The sequence below is a fragment of the Talpa europaea genome (assembly GCF_964194135.1).
Source record: "Talpa europaea genome assembly, chromosome: 3".
Classification (NCBI taxonomy): Eukaryota; Metazoa; Chordata; class Mammalia; order Eulipotyphla; family Talpidae; genus Talpa; species Talpa europaea.
Genome location: NC_140069.1, coordinates 21,650,472 through 21,673,822, shown reverse-complemented (window position 1 = coordinate 21,673,822; position 23,351 = coordinate 21,650,472). Strand labels below are relative to the sequence as shown.

Below are 23,351 nucleotides of genomic sequence, written 5' to 3'. Positions count from 1 at the left end.
AGAGCTCCTCTGTGCTTTTCACACTGACATTTCTAGCTATGCAGTCTGGCAGAAAGCCTGTCAAGCAATTGGCTCTCTATAAGTCATCATTTAACAAATATGAATGGATGAACAGGTGAACATACAAATGAACCTTGACACTGAAGGTGAGAATCACTGTGTAATGTTGTCTCTTAATTCATTCAGCACACTTCTTTTCTGCCATTCTTCTTCATAGAGGCTTTTCCAAAAGACTGGACCGTGTAAAAACAATTAGAAAATACTTTTGAAACATACTGCCTTAGAAAAATTACTATGACATTTTCACAAGCTGAAAACTTGTTACATATTTGTGCTTTTTTGTTGTTTTTAATTATTTCCAATATGGAAGTGGTCTTTGATTCTTTAAGAATCAAAGAATTTTGATTTGGGCAGATTGGGCAGGTCTCCTTCAAATAAAGCAAAGCTCCATCTCCTATCACCATTACTCCCAAATAGACACACACACACACATACACACACACACACACACACACCCCTTCTCCAAGGGTTTCTGCACCTATGAAACTATCAGTACACATTTCTTCATGAAAATGGTGTACTCTATGCAACTGTACTACTGTGAACTCAGTAACACCAAATATTCAGCTGAGACATTATTCAATGTCATAATGATTAAGTGACTAGATTGTATTATTCATCACAACTGTCTATTTTAAAAAATTATATTCAACTTTAATATTCTTCACTTTCCTTACTGTCCTACTTAAATCAACAATTCCTAATAACACAAACAATTCCTAACAACTAAAATAACAAAATTTTCTATCATTTACTTCAATGATATCGGGAAGAATTTCAGTTCTATAAATTCCTTCATAGTGGGCATAATTATGGTAAATGAACAAATACTGGCAGTTTGTTAGTTAATAAAATTACTGAGGCATACAATATTTAATGTTATATTTTGCACTAACTCAGTTTTAGAAGAAAAAAGTGTATAAACAATGATAATGACACTAGAATCTCCACAGAGATACATCTTAACCAAACTACCAAAAAAACTTCATTAGATTCCACAAGATCTATTTTATAATGTAGATACCACTTTAAAGTGACAGGTGTTGTTTTAGCAACTTTAATATTAACCTATTTATTTTTCACAAACACATTGTGTTGATAAAATAACAAATATAGTAAATGCTTATTATGTGCCAAGTGCTGGACTGAGTACTGAATATGTATTATGTAATTTACTCATCACAAATGTTCTGTGAATTACATTTTATATTAATTATTTGGGGACACTAATTCACTCATTTATAACAAATTTGTATTCAGCACAAAGAGCCTTCTCTGTGTACTGAGTATATTCTGTCTGCTGCATGCTAGAGGCACACAAAGCAGGGTTTATCTTAAACATGTAGGGTTATTTGCTGCTTTGAATTTTTTATATGCAATCATTAAGTAGATTTGTATGAAAACAAATGTGAACTTTCTAAGCAAAAAAAAAAAATTAAATTACATGGATCACCATCTGGGTAGACAAAACAGTCAACATTATGGAAATGTCAAGTAAAATATCTGAACACTGCATGGCACTTAATAAGTGCTTAGTAATCAACAACTTTTCTTCATCCTCATCATCCTTGTTACAAATAATAATCACCAAAAATAAAATAAAAAGCAGGCCTCCCTGGTAGCGCAGGGATTAAAGTTTCAGCACAATCAAACTATCACCAGCCACTGTAGCATGAGTTCAATCCCCAGCTAGGGAGCTAACCCACATGGCACCGCAGACCTCTCCTGTCTAGCCCACTGCTCCCATCAGCAGTGTAACTCAGTAGATCCACCTGTTCTGCTCCCCACTCTGTCTCTGGTGATTCTTCTTACCCCTCATACCTCTGGACTACACCCAAGTTCTTCTATGCATAAATAAATAAAAATAAATATTTAAAAAAAATAAAAAGCAAAATAATTTACAAAATTTTCTCACTTTTTAAAATACTAATTAATAGTTTTTTATATAAACACCATTTAATAATAAAGACATCTGATAGAGGACGGGCTAATTTTTCATGAGTTCAAACAAGAAGATAAAAAAGACTAGCTTAAAATGTAAATAAGACACATACAAACACTTTGCATAAAATAGGGAAATAATTCTAAAGCATAAAAAAATGAAGCCAAGTAGTTTTTAATGCCAATTTATCTATTCAGTTAGAAAGGTATATTTTTTTAAAAATGATGTTTAGTGTGGAGAAGGATTGGCATAGGAGGAAAGAAACATGAAACAAATAGCCACATGATAGATTTATACCTAACCACATTGATATTTATACTAAACATAGTTTAAATCCCTCAATTAAGGTTGGATATTATAAGATTGTTTAAAAAGTATGATTCAACTATATGCTTTAACAAGAAACCTATAAAATATAAAGATACAAAAAGGTTTAAAGTAAATAGTGGAAGGCAGTACAACTAGTTATAAGTAAGCTAGAGTGCTATCTCAAATCATACAATTAAACTTCAAAACAAAATATGTGAGGGATCAAGAGAGAGATTTCATGATGGAAAAGGGAACAATTCAACAAAACAGATAAATAGAAAAAACATGATAATTTCAAGAAGTTAGACACATAAGAGCCCAAACTGTTTAACTCCACTTTCATGAAACCTCTTTGAAAGGTAAATATAATCTAGTGATAGAAAACGGAACAACGGTTTTCTGAATGCAGAATTGCTCAGGGGTTAGAGAGTTGGCTGCAAAGGAATATTCTAAAATAAGAAGATTCTAAGTTGATGGAAGTTTTCTGTATCTTCATTGTGGTGATAGGTACAATAGTTTATATATTGTTAACTTATAAAACTCTACACTTAAAATCATTTTATGTAAGTTGTACATTTATAAAATGAATTTTTTAGTTATACATATATACCTGGGAAGCAGTGTATGTGTCTGGAAAGTATTTGTGTACATGACACAATAAAGAAATGAAAACAGAGGAGAAAATGAAGGTCAAATGCTTAATATAGGAGACAAAAAATCATTTGTAAACTCTTACACAACAATTCATGTAAGAATATAAATTTGATTTGAGATTCCTAGTAACAGGAGTGAAGAATAAAACATGATCAGTTGTATAATGGAAATCCACAACTCAATTATAGCAACTTTTTTGAACTTTAAAAAAAAATTTAAAGTGTTCCATAAAAAATGCAATAAGTCAAAGAGAAATATGAACTCAGGAATTAAATATTTTTATTAAAGTTTTTACTCTTAAATATTTTGTTTAGGTCATGTCCCCAAGTGATACTTTGGAGAAACTGTCATGAAAGTGTTAACCCTTCCTGAGCATACTTCCCCTGACCAGATAAGGAATGCTATAGATGGGGCCAGATGTATGTGTGTATACTTCTACATTTGTAAACACTTTTGGATTGAGTTCAACATGTTTTATTTTTAAATCTAAGATTCCATTTTTTCCACAAATGTGGGCTCTGGGAAATATAAAAGTATATATAACAGAGAAACAGAAAGGAAGACCAGTTTGTCCCCCAAATATATGGTACTGCCTATAGTGTTTTTCCTTATAGAGCAAATAAGACTTCCTATTTTTTCCAATAAACACAAACACAACTTCATAATTACATTACAGAAAGTATTTTCTTTTGTTGATCAACAATTTTCTGTAGCTCAAATTTAAATTTGGGCAAAAATTGATGTTGATTTTTTTTTTCTATAAAGATTGCAAAATGACTTCTACTCAAGACTCTGTGATGAAGCTTACACCTGAAGAGGGAACACTGAATAATCCTTATAGTTCAATGTCTACGTGACTTAGCATCAAATCCTATACTAACTTTGTTTTCTTCTTCCAAACTCACCCCAATTTCAGTGATCATGTTTCGGGGTGGTTTCTGTGTCCAAATCTTAACTTGAAAGATTATACAATATTCAGTGTTTCAAAGCCTAGAAACCTACATAGTTAAACAATTTTTCTCAGGAACCAGTCTTGTGCTAGTGTTCTGTTGCCAAAGTTTTCTACTGTCACTGTCACCTTTCCGAATCTTGGCAGGTTATTTGCATCTTCATTTAATTTCCATGGCCCTCCTAAAGTCTAGGACACCAAGTAACATCATGTAACATTCCAGCAACCAATGTCTGTTGGTGTTATTTAGTAGTTTTTGACCATTGTTGTATGTACCAAAGCTAGTCATGTCTTGTCTAGTCACATAAGACTATCTGGGAGAGGAACCTAATATCTGTGTTTAAAAGCTATTCTGATGATTCTGAAATTCAACTGGAGATGAGAAGGCTGTGAATAGGGTGAGGCAGAGGAGGGCACAAAATTTAAAGGGTCTCCAAAATCCAGCAATCAACATATAACTTTAATGCAATATTGAGTGAATGCAAAGTATCCATGATTACCAAAATATCAACATCTAAGTAAAATGTCAATACTTGGAGGCTGAGTAAAAAGAAAAAAAATTCATAATGTTAATTTGTCTTACTAGAAAACCCACCTGGTCTTCATTGATTTTTGCCTCATCTTCAGCTCAAACTCCTTGTGGTCAGAGTACAATTTTTCAAATTTAAATGTTAAATAGTAATCACATTATTTAAAATCACAGAGTTTACGCTGTACAAGTCAAACAATACCTGTCTGAGAGCTAAATCTGGGTCACGGTTCATTAATTTGTAGCTAGGGATGATTTGGAAAAAGTAGATTCTCAAGGAATCCTTAAAAGTTCACAAGGTAGAATTTACTTCATATGATCCAAAGCTGTCTTTCATCTCATTTTATCTAGGCTTAAACATATTTTTGATATGCATATGGTACTGTCTAAATCTTCCTTTTCATTGGCATTTTCGAGAAGAAGGGGATCTGAACTTGATAAAATACAGAATCAACCAGTTCATCATGTAGGGAATGTTTTCGTTGTCAGCTAATAAAATAGAAATGGACAAACATTAACACTTGGTGTATTCAGTTGGCACCTGTAAATGGAAGACATGTTTTCCAAGCTACCATGAAAAAGTATAAAGATAGCAGCATTATTTACCATAGCTAAGCTTTGGAAACAACCCAAATGCCCAAAAATAGATGACTGGATCAAGAAGATGTGGTACATATACACCATGGAATATTACTTAGCATTCAAAAAAGATAAACACATGCAATTTGCAGCAACATGGATGGAGCTGGAAGGGATCATGCTCAGCGAAATAAGCCAGGAAGAAAAATACCAGATGGTCTCACTCATAGCAGGAATCTAGAAAACTTAAATAAGGGACCAGGAAAAAGAATAACTATAAGAAAGAAAATATCAAAATCAACAAACAACTGTGAACCAGAGACACTCTATGGGGTGTGGGGGGCGGGGAAAGAGAGGGCTTGGGGTCAAAATAAGGGGGTTGTAATTGTATGAGGAATATATAAAAATAAAATTTAAATTAAAAAAAAGCTTAAATCATAAAAAAAAGATTTACTCATAGGCAATTTTAAACATCCAAATATTATGAAAACTAATCCAAAAAGATTTATCTATGCCTATGTACCTATAGTAACTATAGCAGCACTCTCCATAATTGCCAAGACATGAAACTAACCCAAGTGCCCTCTAACAGATGGACTATGGAATATATAATCAATGGAGTACTACAAAGCTGTGGAAAAGATGAACTTGGGTCAAAATGGATGAACCTTAAGGTAAGTGAAGTTAGTCAAAAGTGAAAGACAGGTGTCAGATGCTTCATTCATCTGTGGAATATAAATAGCCAAAAAACATACACGGGCAAAGTAGAGCAGGAATAAATCTTGAACTCAGTGAAAGAATATAATGGTTACCAGAGGGAACAGAAAGAAGGAGGTAGAAGAGAGAGACATACGAGGTTATGAGCATAGATGGTTTAGTGGCGGATGAATGGAACATGTGCACATATGGAAGAGCAAAAATGTCACCCCCAAAATTTAATTTAAAAAAAGAAATAAAGTGTGGCGCGCAGACCTCTCCTGCCATACACTGCTCCCCTCAGCAGTGTACTTCAGTCCTTCTGCCTGCTCTGCTCTCTGCTCTGGCTCTGGTGAATTCTCTCACCCTCCTGCGCTTCTGACTGTACCCAGTGCTTGTATAAATAAATAAATAAATCTTTTAAAAAAAAAAGAAAGAAAGTGTACTTTACTAAAAAAAGATGGCTCTACAAGGTTTTGTTTCAGAGGGGTGGTACCAGCACTGGTTTAAATCGGCACTAGATTATTATTTCCACCTAGAAATAAATTACAGAAAACATTCCTGGATGGGTCATGTGGTTGGTGGTGCAGAAGATGAGAGAGGGGATGAGGGACCCAGAGCAGTGGGGATATTCTATGATGTGATACAGAGACAAAGTTGAAAACCAAAGTTAGCAGATCATAAGCAGGTTTAAATTAATGTTTTTAGCTCAAATTGTTTTTTTTTTTAAATAATTTTTATAAGCCTCAGAAAATTGCAGCTGAAATGGAACAAAATTAATTTTAACTCATTTTCCATTCATATAATATGAGAGGAGGGAGCCAATTTTACTGTGTGATTGAAGAACTAGTCTAAAGGTTTCCAAAGCAGAGAAAGGAGTTGATTTCAGCGCAGACAGTTATTTCAAGCTTCAAGGACTTGCTACCACCAAAGGGACAGGGAAGGATTTGCTACCACCAAAGTCTTATCATACGGAGCTGCTCAGGTGTGGAAGTTCCTGCAGAACTTAAACTATAAGCCACTATATACCACCTGCTTCAGGACCCTTACTTGAGATTTCAGCCTTCCAGACTAAGGGCTGTCTCATCAGTACATTTAAAAGTAAATCTTTCAGGGGCACAAGATTAAGAATCAGTGAGAGCTGACTGGCATCTCGAGTGTGTGTGTGTGTGTGTGTGTGTGTGTGAGAGAGAGAGAGAGAGAGAGAGAGAGGAGAGTTAGTTCTCATTAGGAGACGCTCTATGATTTGACAGCCTCGCTGCTCTTGCTGCTGCTCCTGCTGCAGCTGTATGGTCTGTCATCAGATGAAAAGGGCTGTGAGGGTTTGGAGGAACTGCAGTTCTGAAGACTGAGCATTGCTAAGTGGTTTCCCTGTCAAACAAAGTAGATGATATTTTCTGCAGAATTGGAAACTTGGGCTTATTACTGCTTCATCTACGGCTAAAAGCAGGCAGCTCTACAGAAGAAAAGGTAAGGGAAGAAATTGATCTCTATTGGTATTGATATCTTCTGTCTTAAGGATGTAGGCAGGGGCATGGGGAGATGTATATGCAAAGAATTGACATTTTTTAGCAAAGGGATCTGGGAGCAAAAGACAGCAAATACTGGATTCATACCAATCTCTATCACTTAGCTGCTTGTTTCCCCCCGCCTCAGTGCCCTTCTCCTATTGGTTATACCTTCCCGAAGCATCTAAGATATTTCTTCGTATATGTTTTTTCCATTTGCAGGTATTATTAAGTTTTTCCCTTTGGGCGGTCTTTCAAAACAGGGAGCTTTTTCTGTTTTCTTAAGCATCATTTTCCATTAAGAGGAAACTAGTCCCTCTTACAGTAAGCTGGTCAAAATAGTTACTCCCTTGCACATTAGAGTTGCAATAAAAGGAGTTTTCAGAAGTACATATGAGCTGGTTACTGCAGAAAAATAGGAGGTAGGAGAGGAAGTGGAAATTATCTGTTAGTGATATGACTGGATCTGAAATGGAATGTACATGGATTCTAACTCTTCACAGGTAGGAGAGGACCACTGTTGTAAAGGCACTGCATAGAAGATGTTTTGAGAAGTGTTTCAGAGAAACTTCAAGCCACTGAAGATGGAAAATGAAACAGTAAGTGAACTCAACCAAACAGAGCTTCAGCCACGAGCAGTGGTGACCCTGGAATACCAAGTGGTCACCATCTTACTTGTGCTCGTTATTTGTGGCCTGGGCATCATAGGCAACATCATGGTGGTCCTGGTGGTCATGAGAACCAAGCACATGAGGACCCCCACAAACTGCTACCTGGTGAGTCTGGCAATAGCTGATCTCATGGTCCTGGTGGCCGCGGGCCTTCCCAACATAACAGACAGTATCTACGGCTCCTGGGTCTACGGCTATGTGGGATGCCTCTGCATTACTTACCTCCAGTACCTGGGTATTAATGCATCCTCTTGTTCAATCACAGCCTTTACCATTGAGAGGTACATAGCGATCTGTCACCCCATCAAAGCCCAGTTTCTCTGCACATTTTCCAGAGCCAAAAAGATCATCATCTTTGTCTGGGCTTTTACATCCATTTACTGTATGCTCTGGTTCTTCTTGCTGGATCTCAATATTAGCACCTACAAAGATGCTATTGTGGTGTCCTGTGGCTATAAGATCTCCAGAAATTACTACTCACCTATTTACCTAATGGATTTCGGTGTCTTTTATGTTGTGCCAATGATCCTGGCCACCGTCCTCTATGGATTCATAGCTAGGATCCTCTTCTTAAATCCTATTCCTTCAGATCCTAAAGAAAACTCTAAGACATGGAAAAATGACTCTACCCATCAGAACAAGAATTTGAATTCAAAGGCCTCTAATAGATGTTTCAATAGCACAGTATCTTCACGGAAGCAGGTAAGCAAATATGAACCTCCAAGTCCTCAGAGGAAAGGTGGGGTAGAGTTTCTTATGAGATAGGATCAACTTTGCCCTACTTAACTGGTGCCAAAATCAGAATAAAATCATGCAAATGTTTCACTGTGTAAGCTTCTGCTTTACATATTAAATCCATCTCTAAAGCAACTGAAGATCTAAAAATAAATGGGGGGAAATGACAGCAGGTCAGCAGGTATTAGTTCAGGTGCCATTGAGATATAAAGAATTGCACACAGAAACTCTAGAAATCCACCTTTAAAATGTTTGTGCCTCTCTGGAAAATATTATCTAAGTATTTAGATCGTTTCCGGCTCCTGTAGAGAGCTGTTGGGTGTCTTTAAGAATTCTATTACACAACAAAGATTTGACAAGGTAGCTCAAGAAAAGATGAGTCAAACAACTGTGAAACTTTTCTTACCATGCTGTGCTTGCTCACAACTGAGGTACAGTAATTGAGGGGCTCCTAGATTTGTACTTTTAGTCTTAATGGGAAAAGATTCTCTCATCCTCATCTCCAGCTCCCACAAATTATCTCAGCACGCAAAAACTGAAAAAGTGTTTTCAAGAAATGTTTTAATTAAAAGGCCAATGCCAACCTCAATTTGTTACAAAGAATGATTGAATTTTTGAAATGTCTGTTTTTCCTCCTAACTAAAAATCCCTTCATGCTTCCAGATCACCTGAATGCCCATGTGGTTTTACTAATGAATAGTGGTTTTACTAATGAATTAAGTGCAACTTTGTTACAATAGATGTGATGTATTGACAATATAGGAACAAAATGCTTTCATATCATGTAAGATTTATCCATACTTACACAATTGCTAGTTACTTATGAACTTAACTCTCAGATCCTTCTCCTCCTTTGCTAAACAAAGTTAATTCATGGTGAACATTTATTCTCATTGCTGAAAAATAACAAACTTGAAATTAGCAATAGTGGTTCTTTCAAACAGATTGAATCTTTTCGTCTTTTTTTCTGCAGGGGGTACAATTCCTCCTGTATTCATAGATAGAAACCAAGAGAACTTTTTAAAGAACATGTATGCATCGTCTGTGCTTTTACTTCCTAAACTCTAAATTAGCTGATACATGAAAAATTATAATTGGATATAGAGGCACACAATGAAGTAAACTTTGAATAAATGTGTTTTAAATATGCATGAAATGGGTAATGAAGTATAACTAAAAAGAAACATACCATATTTTAAATACTCTAGTAGTTGATTTATATAACATTTATTGTAAAAAGGAAAGAACTGAACAATTATTACCAGCTCTTAGCTTTCTCTTCCTTTTGGCCTGGCAGTGCTACCTAATAGGAGGCATATTTAGCCATCTGTTATCCAAAACTTGGTTAGGGGAAATTTAAAGAGATCTGTTGATCATCTGCCAAGATAAACATTAACAAATACAATAGGAGTGTGTAAAGAAAATATATGTATATGTCAATGGGAGACCAAATTTGGGTTAATGACTACAGCAAAGAAAGAAAGTCAGTGAGTAAATCCATTCACTAGACTCCAATTTTAATCTAGTTTATAAATTCTAAGAAAATTTGTTTGTCTAATCTAATGTCCTTCCTTTCAATTACAGTCATTAGTACCTTTCAGCATTAATAATGTGCTTTAAATTACTAATTATGTTAGCATGTTCACACTATTATTTCAAAGGTGTTTGGAGATAGGCTCTCTTTTCTAGAGGCTGTATGGTAGAAGGAAAAAAAACAAAGATTTGGTTCCAAACAACCCTGGGCTTTAATGTCAGGGTTATAATCAATCTGTGTGATCTTGGATGAAAATTGTCTATGTGTTGGTTACCTCATCTATAAAATAAAGATGTGGTTTGTTAGACAAGGGTTAGTGTGAGGGTTTGGTGAAACATCTTATGAAATACATTTAAAATTGAATGGCAGTTAATACCTAAGGTTAATCAGCCTCCTTTCTGGTTTTTTAATATGTTGGCAAGTATACGGGAAAAACAGACTGATTCTTAAAATATATACATTCACCACTTAAAACAGATTATTTGTTGAACAGATGTATATATTACACAGTAACTACTCTAAGGAACTTTTTCATAATTAAGGCATTTGAAAATGTATCCAGAGTATTTGGGGTTGTCATAGTAACATCACTCTCAGCATTCAGGAGCAAAGGATGTCAAATGTCCTGAAATGTGCAAGGCAGTCCTACACATCAGAAAGTGCCCTGTTAGAAAATGTCAATAACACCCTGGTTGAAAAACACAGGATGACACATAAATCAACAGAAGTGCATTTGACCAATATTTCCTGTACTTCATTCTTGGTGATTAACTGGATAAGAGTTCAGAGAAAAGAATGGAAATTATGGTGCTAGCAGGACTAGAGAAGACTGTGGAAAAAGTGGCATTTGAGAAGGCTATAGGAGGATAGGAATCATTTGGAAAGTAAAACTTAGGAGGGACAGCGCTTCACACATACAGGAAGTGACTGGACTAAGAATGGTAGGTGTGGGTTTAAAAAGAAGTTGAGGGTTTTATGTTTATGGTATGGAATGACTTGGTTGATTAAAATGAATGATGTGTTTAGGGGGAGCAGTAGAAAGTAAGGTTGGATTAATAGAAGTATGTGATATTGTGTGAGTGAGTGAGTGAGTGTGTGCGTGTGTGTGTATGTAATAGAAAAAGAAAAAGGACTGTGGAGGATCCCAAATATCAGGCAGAGAAAGGAATTTTAACTTCATGTGGAAGCAAGAAGAGTGTGAGAGTATGTGTGGTAAGGTAGCAGCAATGATGAAAGCAGTGTTTGGGGATGATAAATCAAAGAGCTGGGAAGGAGACATAAGAGGAGGAAAGACTGTGGTAGAAAAAACATTTTGGAAAAGGTGGGTAGCAATTCAGACTTGAGGTAGTAATATTCTTCATCAGGAGAATTTAAAGATGTGAACCAGAGTGATACTTCAAAGTAAGAAAGAGTGAGATATGAACGTGTTAGCTACAAAGGATGAAGAGAGGACAATTCAATATGGAACCAGGTTCCAAGTCTGTAAGAATGGCGTGTCCCTGAGGAATTGGAATGGAGCCAGGAACAGAGGCAATTTTGTCCAAAACGTTTCCTCTTTTGAAATAGTTCTTTTTTAAAATATTCAAAAAGTTCAAATCCTCCACCCAAGGACTTTTATTTAATATTTTCTCTGCATTTTTTTTCTTTCAGGCAAATTTCATTTCCATTTTAATAAATACTGTCTGGGCCAGGTCTTTCTATCTAAGTTATTAAAGTCAAATGTGTGTAGCCTAAAAGAAATATATTAAAAAGGAAATAAAAGAGCATTTATAAATAAAGGACAAATGTGTCTTGGGAAGATTTTTAACTTATACTCTTTGTGCAAAAAGTTGAGGCCAGAATCTTTTCTCTTCCTATTATTGAGTGATTCAGTTATATTTTAGGAAAATAACTATATATTTGGTAGATTCAATGAAATAAACTAGTCAGACTAATAGCTTGGGATTGTATATACAAAGGAATTATCTGATTAACCCTATTCTTTACAAAATTGGTTGTGTGAATACTGAGAAAAGAGTTTAAATTAGCATGCTTTCAGATTTCAGTTCAATCTGTACTGTGCCTAACCATTCTCTCAGTTCAGTCAATTTGGGTATTCAGCATTGTGTATAAAAGATATCTTAATTATTGATGGCCTGTTTCTAAGGAATAATTGGACCTTTTGGTATTTTGGAGGTGCAGAAATGCCTGACTATCTTGGTGAAGGATTACAATATGGAGAAATATATTCATTTCAGATATTTGCTTTCCATAACATGCAGACTATTTTCAAAGTTAGGCCAGTTTAATTTTAATTTTCAGTTGAGTCACTCTCATGTATTTTTCTTTTCGACAGTGTAACTAGTGGGAAATTATATAACATAGTCCAAGTCACAGCCCTGAGAGCTTATATATGACAAAATTTTCATGATGGCTTTTATTTGACTAAACCTTTTAAGTACCAGTCTTTGTTTCTATAAGTTTTGTAAACATCTTCTACCTAACTTGAGAATGTTGGTAGCCCAAAACACAAAAGCGATTTCCCTTTTTAAGACAATACACGCCTCTTGTTGCTGCTATTGTTGTTATTATTTTACATCATGGAAAAGTAGTTGTGTGTATTTTGAAAAACAGAGAAAATTAGAAAATAACAAAAAAGGTACCCCCTGACTTAGCTCTCAAAGACCACAATTATTAGCATTTTGATATATCCTTTACCTTGTTTTCACTTGATCTTTTTACATAATTATATTCATAATGTAAAGATAATTTTGTATCCTGATTTTCTACCAATTGCTGAAATTGTGATTCTCAAAGAAAATAGCACAAAGTAAAAGAAAATAGACAGGCTACTGAGTCAGTTTCTTTGAACCTCAATTTTCTCATCAAAACAATGAGAATAACAAATATCTCATAGTTGTTAATATGAGAGGCATCAGGAAAGATTCATCTTTGCTTTCTGCCCAACTTTCCCTTCCCTTCCTCCTGTCCTTCTCAGTGATAGCCATCTTCCAAGAGAGTCTCCTGATCTTCTCTTAGGCAATCTTCAGTAAAATGATATGCTTGGAAAGTGAAGACACTTGGATAAAGAACAGGCTTAAAAGTGTCTTTTACATTTTTTGCTCCCGTCCAGCTCCTACCTCCAGTGCTATTTACTTTTTAAAGAAAAAATCTTGAAGGAGGAAAAACTTTAAGACACAAAGGAAAGAAGTCCTAATGGTATGATGTCAGGTGGTAGAGCTGATATTTATGGTTCTCTTATATTGCATGGGTAGCTGAATCAAGGATTGATCTTATAGGACTGGGACTGTTTTCATCATATTTTCACAAGTAAACCTTTCATTTCTAATTATTTTATTTGTTCCAGTTGTCCAGGTTCAACTATATCCTTAAAAGTATAAAAAGCTCTAAATTGGAAAAAGTTCAATTTTTGGCACTTAGCACATAGACATCAAAGTGTGACATCTTCATTTTCTGATTCATGTCCTATATAAAAAAAGACTTTGTACATATCCTGTAAATTCACTAAGTAAAAATCCCCTGTAGTCTCATGCTTTGCATCCTTTGGTTATATGAATACACATTGTTTATCCCAATTGAACACTTGCAGCTTTGAGCCATAATTTTACCAGTAGAAAAAAAAATTTTTCCTATATGCCTACAAAAGGAAAAACCTGCACGCTGTAGAATTTCAATTTGATCTCCAAAAAAAAAAAAACCCTTTAAAACAGTGAACCTTGAAAGTGGCTAACTATATTTCTTATTAGCTTCTTGTCAATTTTTCAAACTGCAAACATATATCTTAAGTTCCAGACAGATGCAGACTACCTAGTCTCCTAAAAGACCATTTAGGATGAATTGGCAATTAGGTGAAAGGTATAAAACAAGATCAACTTCAACATTAAGCAAAAATCTGCATTAGGTAATTTTATATAAAATACCCTACTCAATTTAATTAAACATTCACTCATAACCCCAATATCTAGCACTGTTCTGGGTGTGGAGGCCACAGGCTATATAGCTAAGACATACTCTCTACCTTTAGAAAGTTCACCATTGGCCATGTACACAAATAATCCTGAGCAGAACAGTATGTTCTGTAATAGAGGACACAGTACCAGTTAGAGGAGAAACAAAATGGTGGTGAAAAAAAAAAAAAAATGGTGGTGAATAGAGAAAGCCTTTATGGAGTTCAGGGCACCAAGCAAGGCTTGTAAAGGTAGGCAGAATTTCTATAAGCAACAATAATGAGACTGAGAAAAGAAAAAAAAAATAGTTTTATAGAAATAAAAGCATTGATAGGAAAGAACGAGGCATGTTCAGGAAGAGAATAATCTAATATCATTGAAGAGAGGCAGTGAAAGGGAATAGTTCAGTGAAGGAGTTGTCCAGATTGCTGTCCTGCTACATCTAACCCCCGTCTCACCAGCTCTGCCCTTTGTCATTCTACATACTTTTGTCCATACTAGTAGTTACCAGCTACCACCTAGGAGTCTCCAGTACAAAGACTAAAAGAGACATCTCCTGGCCCATACACTTAAATGATCTTTCGATAGCATGGAAGTATAGCAAATCCAATATCTAAGATTAAATCCATTATTGTTTCTCATAAACACCTACCTATCTATTTTCATATTTTAGTTTTCCAAGGCAGAAATCTGAAATCCTTTATAAGTGCCTCTCAGTCTACACAGCCAACCCCAAACTGAAATAACCTAATGCTAGTGATTTGCTGTAACTCTCAGCAACCTACTGCACACATTGACCTAGATCACACTATTGTTCCTTCAAGTCGTTCCTGAATTTCTCAGGCAGATTTATATAACTGAATGCCTAATTCTAACTATGTATGTTAGGTGTTCTACCTTGCTTCCAGAGAACTTTGCAAATATTTCTGGTTAAGTAATTCTTAAGTATCACAATTGTTAGACTGTCTGGTTTCTCACTGTCACTGCTATGGGGATGAACTGTGAATGCTGTGTTGTAGGTGTGGGGGAGATAGTATACCTTTAAAACACAAGCAATGTTGTAAACTAATGTTAACTCAATTTGAAAAAATAGGGTTATATCTTCAATGCCCTCAGCACTGTGTTTGGCACAGGGAAAACTCCCCAAAGTGTACAGATGAGCCTAGACTTATGATGCAGTTACCTTCCAATAAACCCATCAGAAATTAAAAATACTGGAAGTCAAATATGTATTTAATTTACTTAATGTATTGAACATCAGCTTAGCCTAGCCTACCTTAAATGTGCTCGGAACACTAACATTAGCCACTGTTGAGCAATTATGAGGACCATCTCTTCTGTAGACATAATAGGATGGGAAGACACAAGCACAATATCCAAAAATGCTGGCAACACAGTGTACTGTAGAATATCATTGTTTACCCTCATAATTGCAAGACTGACTGGCGATGCAGCTGACTGTGGTTGCCCAGCAGTGTGTCGTAGATAGCACTAGCCTAGGGAAAGATCAAAACTCAAAATCTGAAGCCTGGTGTCTACGGACTGTGTATCACTTCTGCTTTACCATAAAGGCCATAAGTCAAACCACTGTAAGTCAGAGACTATATAGACAAAGCCATGTTGCAGACAAAGAATACTGGCTTTGTAAGAGCAATTTGTTACCCTCTTTTCCCCGCATGTGAATGCTTAAAATTGGTCACTGCCAGAGTACTTACACTGCAGAAATCAGCACATATGACAATACTCATTTTTTTATGAAAAGCTGATTGCTAAATATTTACCATCTCACATAATTTTACATATGTAATAAATGAAAGTGTAAGAGGTACATGAACACTTAAGGACTTAGTTAATTCCAACACTGTTTTTCTCCCCAAAATCTTTATTGTTCATTTATGCCATGTCCTTCTCACTTTTAATTAAAACTTTGTCTTTTGTTAAATTCTTTTGAATTCCAAAATGCAACTAATCAGCATGTTAATGAATATGTTAATAGATAAGACTTTCTAGGATTATTACCCCTTCCCAAACAGAACAGGCTGACTTGGAAACATGGCAGACTGAGGTAATGACTTACTTTCTAGTTTTATACAAAATCCTGTTGGTTTTTCAATGAGCCTTTGAAACACATACATACATGCACACAACATCCATATATATATCCATATATACATCCCTCCACATTTTGAGACCCATATGGGAGAGAATGGGTGTAGAAAGAGGGATTGCAATGCAAGGAAGGAAAATAATGTGAGCAGATGTGTAAAGATGAGAATAAATTTGACTTCCCTGTTTGGTTTTCCTGGGACAATTTGCATAATCTTCTTTCAAAAAGAAGTGTCTTATGACTGACTCTTAAAGACCTCTAAAATCTTACCTTTCATTATTTTTCTGGCTTTGCTCATCCATTATTTCTTTAATTCAAAAGTAAACATTGAACACCAGTTTCATGCCAGGCATTGCTCTGGAAAACTAACCATAATCACTATGTGAAAGAACTTTTAGTAAATTATAAGCAATCATCATTCAGAAACAATTGAAAATACAAGATTAGGCTGTAAAATGTACTGTGTGCAGAAAAGGCAGTATGAAAAGGGGCAACACTATGCTGAAGTCTGCAGAGCAAGCCCCCAAAAGAGTAATAGTCACTGCCACTTTTGGATAGTAAGTAGGCATTCAGCAGGTGCCAACTGAGAAACAAGACCTTCAACAAAGCAGCAGACATAGTCATTTGTGTAACCAAGTAAAGCTCTAGGCATGTCCTGTATGTCATCCAGGGGCATCTGAACTTGGACCTAAGGGACTGGGGAATCACTGAAGACCTCTAATGAGGACAGTTGCTGTTGTGATTGGGACAAGAAGAAAAGAAAGCTTGAATTAGGTTACCAGTAGGGAATGCTAGGAAGACATGTATATGAGGAACATGTAGTAGGTAATGTCAGTAAAACTTAAAAGCCAGTTTGGCAGGTGAAGAAAGCTCCTAAAGGGGTCTCAGATGCTTAGCTGGTCTCCTGATGCCCGTGACCAGGTTTGGGGTTCTCCCTTCCCTTTGCAGTACTCAGTTCCTGCTTCTGTATAGCACACCATGTTGCTATCAGAATTTGTCCAAAGGTCTCTATCACCTGACTGTGTATTCCACAATAAAAGAGAAGCCTCATTCATTTTTGTGTCCATAGTGCCTGCTGTGCTCTCTAGAGACCCGGATAAATGACTAAGTAAAGAGTGGACATGAAGGATAAGGAAGAATCAAAGAGAACAGGAAAGATATGACTGTTGTTGAAGAAAACATGGAGGGAAATGTTATTTAAAACATTGTCAGAAAGCTTCAGTTTTAGATGATACTTGGATTTTTTTCTCTAATGATTTTTTTATATTTCCATTTTAATTGTTTTAAAGACTGGATTGATTGATTTATGCATATAAGACTATGGTACAGGCCAGAGTTGTGGGGGGTGAGAGGGTTCACCAGAGACAGAGTAGGGAACACTCTGAAATACACTGGAGCAGCTGGCAAGACAGGAGAGTTCTGTTACGCCATGTGGGTCACCTCCCTGACCAGGGATCAAACTCTTGCTGCAGAGGCTCAGGACAGCCTCATAGTGCTTTGTCTTAACCCTTGCACCACCAGGGAGGCCCTCTATTTTAATTTTTTATTGAATAACATTGTGTTAGAACATTGTATGTCATTCAGAAACAGGCTCACCCTTCTTCAAATGCATGTCACCTCACCACACCCACCATCAAAGCACCACAGTCTCCACCATAGTCCATTGTGCCCCCTCCCCACTATGTTTCCCTATTCTCCCTCTTGTAGCATCAATTTCATAGATAGATTTCTAGGGTTTGTTTTTGGTTTAGTTTGGTTTTCTCTGACTCTTTGTTTTGTTTCGCTATATCTCACATGTAAGTGAAACCATCCAATAGAGATTAAATTTTAGATTGTGAGCATTTAGGATTTGAAAATTTTAGGTTGTAAGTGAGTGGTCAAATATATAGATTTGGAAATCATTAGAATAATGAAAAGAAGGTATGACTAGTATTGATTTTAAAAAGAGGGAAGAATAGACTTATAGACCTGAGTTCTGGAGGAATCATTACATATGGGAGGTTAGAAGAAGACTGATGTCTTTGCTAAAGACAGGAAGACCTATTTTCCCCTCTTGGAACATGATCAGAGAGTCTGTGACAAATTTTTAGTGAATATTCTCAACTTGGAAGAAACATAAAGAAAAATGAGCCAAGAAAAGATACATTTTATAAGCCTGTATACCTGAAACCTATATAATGTTAAAAACCAATGTTAGCCTCAATAAAAATAATTATTAGTAATTCATTCATTTTTCAAAAAGAGTAAGTGGATTTTTCTAAAACTGAGTTGTGGCCTTATCCCTATAACCAAATACAGATCTTCAGAGCTACATGAGAGGCACAGAAGGAAATTTGACTAGTGAAAGTTAAATTAGCTCTGAAAATTAAACAAACCTAAATACATGTACACATGAAATAGGATGAATAATGGAAAATGCCTGCCAGCCGTATTTAGTTGAAGTAACAACGGATAACATCATTTTAGAAAAGAAAACACTGCCACCTTTCATAAACAACCCCAGGATTTGGCTAGACTCCTTTGGATAGATTGTCTGAACATTTTATATGGTAGCTGCAAGTGAAGTATCTTGGGCCTCGCTCTCCATTCTGTGCGTCCATTGTGTTTTATGGGGATTTATGACTATAGAAGAATTCAGCACATTTTCTACAGGAGCAGCTCTTAGCCTAGAAAATAAGCGAGTGACTCAGTGAAAGAGGTGGCACCTTCGTGAGAGTGAGGACAGAGGCAGGCTACAGGCAGAGCAACTCGACTCTAAAGATCATTTGTACAGTCCAGTGTCTCTGTCTCTACCAGAGCATGACTAACTCCCGGGGGTCTCCTCTGATAAGTGTTCAGCTTTGTAGCTGATTTGACTTGGCAAATATTTGAAAGATTGTGCATACAGAAAATGTGGGTGGGGGAGGGTTGAGAAAAGAATGTGCTGATGTGTTTTCTGCTTTAGCAGGAAAGATAAGAATAGGCTCAGATTCAGGGTATATTTACAGGAGAAATACGTAACTAAGGATTATAAAGTGCTAGGATGAACCTTTGGGATATTCTGTATGAATCAATTAGACATCTCTCTGAGTAAGTTAAGTGTAATCAAGTCAATACATTTGTAGAAACCAACTGCAATGCACAAGTGGAGGTGTTACCCTTGAATCAAGAATGGTCTTGTTGAATTATTACAATGCCTTTCAGGTATTACTATATGGAATGGGAAATAGTGGGAGCAAGAACAGATTTGACTTAATGGAAGACCTAGTCTATATCAGGCAGTAGGATGCAAAAATGAGTAAGACAAAGTACCTATTCACAAAAAGTTTACAGTCTAATGGAGGGGGATGGGAAAAACAGGCTGATAATTAAAGCTATAAAGGGAATTTAAATGTTACAATAGAGAAAAACTCAGATTGGTGTTACCTGCCCTAGATTACTTGGGGAAAGGTGGGTATCAGAAAGATTTTTCTGGAAAATATAGACTCCAAAGCAAGGTCTTATAAATTAATAAAGGTTTTAAAGATAAAGAAGGAAAGGAAGATAGTTTACGCAATAGCGATTATACAGGATTCCAGAAAGAACACAATCATTCCAGAGAACTATAAGCAGCTCATTAAGGCTGGCAAGAAGATGAGACTGATGTGGTAATCAGAGACAGGGAAACAAAATCTTTCTCTAAGGTATCTAGGATATTTATCTTGGACACATATTCAATTGAAGACTATAAAGCCAGGAGTATTGAAGACTATAAAGCCAGGAGTATTGATCAGATTTATGCTTAATGGTCATGCTTTTCAATGTAGGCAAAAGGATTGAACTATTGAAGACTATAAAGCCAGGAGTATTGACCAGATTTATGCTTAATGGTCATGCTCTTCAATGTAGGCAAAAGGATTGAACCAAAGTTGAGGACATTAGTTAAGAGAGTGCTGCTATTTTATGGGCAACATAATTATTCTGAAAGGGCCTAATGTTAGAAGGTAAACAACAGCATGTATAGAAAGAAATAGATACATTTGGAATAGAATCAATAGATTTGGTGTGAATAGATGTGTATGTAGAAAGGGAAAGAGAAAGGAGTCAAGGATGACTCACTAGAACTGTTGAGAAAGAAAGAGGTGGGACAGTTGAGTCAGCATTCTGGAATCAGAGCTTGGGTTGACTGCTGACTCTGATGTATGCAAGTTAATTTCACTCAGTTTGCAAACCTATAAAAAGGATACTAACAATATGTCTTCTCTCTCAAGGTAGTTGTTAGGATTTAGTGTAAAAATTTATATAACTTATTGCACACAGTGCCCAAAACATGGGAATAATAAATGTCACCTACTGCTATTATTAATTGGTTAATGTAATTTACCCAAATGAGGAAAATTAATGGAGGAGCATATTTCAGGGGAAAGAGCTGCACAGTTCAGTTTTGCTCATGTTGCATTTGAGATGTCTATAGAATGCAAGTGTACAGTTAGAAATACAGGAGAGCTCAGAAGAAGCATCTGGCCTGCAGACATAGATCTCTGCAAAAAAGGTTTATTATTAGATATGATTACTGGAGGCAATTTTGGGTTATGAGGCCAGAAGTTGTGATTTCTCACCAACTGGTTTCCTTTTTTTTTCAGTGAAATAGAATGGAATGTCATCAACTGAGAATGATGAGGGGAAGGATCAAGTGAGGGGACATGAATAGGGGCATAATAATCATGTGGGGGATGGAAGAGAAAGAAACAAGTACATTAATAACAGGATTAAGTCCCATTCATGCTTAGAAAAATGAACTGATGCAATAGTAAATTACAGATGATACCTGAATTTCTTAGTGATAGCTCCACACTTTCCAGTGGACCCTTTCTGGGACTTATTCCCAATAAGTAGCTTCTCAAGCAAATTAGGAAAATCCTTTTCTTTGTTTGGGTAATCAGAGGCACTGAGCTTCAAGGCCATATTTAAATGAACCATTTCTTTGTCCTCAAGGCTGTTTCCTTTTTCTATTGCAGCAAATGACACAGCTAAAACCAGCACAGTTTCCTATTTAGCACCTCATTCTCCTTCACTAAGGCAAGGATTATTTGATAGAGGGCCAGACAGGGTCAGATTCGATACATAACCAAGAGAAGCGATTTCTACACTTGCCAAAAAGTTCCATCAGAAGCCCAGCCTCCAAATCGATAGAAGACAGATGCATCAATAAATCCCTTACTCAAAAACACTGTGAACAGGACCATCTCCTGAGCAGTAACTCTTCCCTCATGATTGTGAGCCAGGGATCTCCTTTACCAGCACTTTCCATTGACATACCCTGTGTTCACAGGCTGTTTTCCTTTCCCTCAAACATCTTGGCCCCTTCCACTTTGTCACAGATTCTGGAAACACACTTAAAAACAATTAGCTTTGTGACAAAAGCAACACACTCAATTTTGCATAGTTATTGATTTTAGTTTGCTACTGAGTTTCTCTCAAAGAAAGATGATCTCATGAGGTACAAACACTCTTAATAAACAAGGTTCCACATGATCAAGGGTGCTTGACCCTTCTCATTCGTATTCAAGCATATTGGGTTTTGTGCCTCACCAAGACCCTTGAGATACTAAAGGCAAAGGCCAGAGAGACTCCATGTAATAGCACTTTCTTTATCAGTGAACCACTCTTCACACTTCAGCACCATGCAGGATGTTTGTTTATTCCTTAGGGGAGCTCTCCATTACTCAAGAAGTCTGAGCCAGCCACTCAAAATCCAATGCAGACCCAAAATCCAGACAGGTGGAAAGCTGCCGCTATCGACCATGGCTTTTAAACTAATGAATAACAGTTTCTGCTGTTGGCTCCTCCCCAACTCCACCTATTTCCGCAGAATAATTAATCTAGAGTGGTCATTAAATCACATCAGTCTTATTGTCCTCATCCTAAGCATGTTTTAAAATAGACAATTATCCATGTATATACCACAAGTAGAAAAATCTGTCTTGAATTGTTTTTTCAATCATGAAGACTGAGACACCAAAAAAAAATCAATACCCATATTATGCCCAGTTAGTCAAAAGAGTGAACCTTGATAGTATGAATTAGTGTGTCAAATAAATTTTAATGGTCATTAAGGAATGCTTAGCATTAGAAGACAGGTGCAAGAATAAATCCCTTACTCAAAAACACTGTGAATGGTGTTAAGGAAGATGCACTAATTTTTACAAACTGATACCTAAATGCAAACATGCTTCCAGACAATGCTGAGTTACAGATTAATGATCTCATATATAGTATTCTATTTATTTGGTAAAGTCACTTTTCTGCCTCCATTAAACTGACTCAGCATGATCTGAGTATTAAAGGATGGAATCAAGTTATTTAGTAATCCTGAGGAATATAAAGTATTCTTTCAAAATCACCAATAATTTACCATTAAAGACAACTTGAAATATGATGATTAGGATAAAATTCAAAAAATTATTTTCCCTAAAGAGAAATAGAAATGTCTGCATTCAGAAATAAAACATCTTGGTAAACTGTTATATAGTAGTGCTGCGGAAAATGTTATGCACAAAAGCCCTATGTAATGAGAAGTAATTTCTTTGTATACTAACTAGCCAATATTTCATATATATGCCATGTTTGTCATCATAAAGATTTTAACATAATATCTTAGTAATATATTGTAAATTTATCGACTTTTATATGCCTGCAAAACCCCTAAGGAACAAGAAAATTTTCCTCTCAATGGCAGCAACACATCCGACACAAATTCTAAAGGGGAGGATAATTTTCCCAGTTTCCAGAATGCATGAAGAGTTTTAAAATTTCCCCCAAGTGAATCTTACAACCTTTCTCAAAACTTTCCATCCCAGGGCAAGTCTGTAAGCTGTTTCAATATTACAGCTTAGAGTCTTCAGTTAAACTCATGCACCAGGCTATCCTTCTGGTCTTCCTCCCATCACGTTATCTGGAGAATAGCCTGCCCCATTTGCATGGGTATCAGTTTTTATTTAACCTTTCTGATGAGTAGTACTATTGAGCTCTTACTATGAACCAGGCTTGGTCTTCATGGACTTTCACACTTCACCTTACTTGCATCTATGTTGTAGATTTATCTTACTCCATCAGTTTTAAAGATGAGGAAAGTTTGAGATTTAGCAACATTAAGTTCAAAGCCACACAATA

The 23,351-nt window shown here is 36.0% G+C and overlaps 1 protein-coding gene across 1 annotated transcript in view; it reads left to right on the top strand.

Moving 5' to 3' along the window:
• Window positions 1–7,770: 7,770 nt before the first annotated feature.
• TRHR (thyrotropin releasing hormone receptor) overlaps window positions 7,771–23,351 on the top strand; it is a gene marked incomplete at its 3' end in the record, with an annotated part of 28,155 nt that continues 12,574 nt past the window's right edge. The window contains exon 1 of the mRNA XM_084230318.1: window positions 7,771–8,599. Within this exon, the coding sequence (XP_084086444.1) occupies window positions 7,811–8,599 (789 nt within the window). The 5' untranslated portion in view covers window positions 7,771–7,810. The remainder of the gene's footprint in view (window positions 8,600–23,351) is intronic.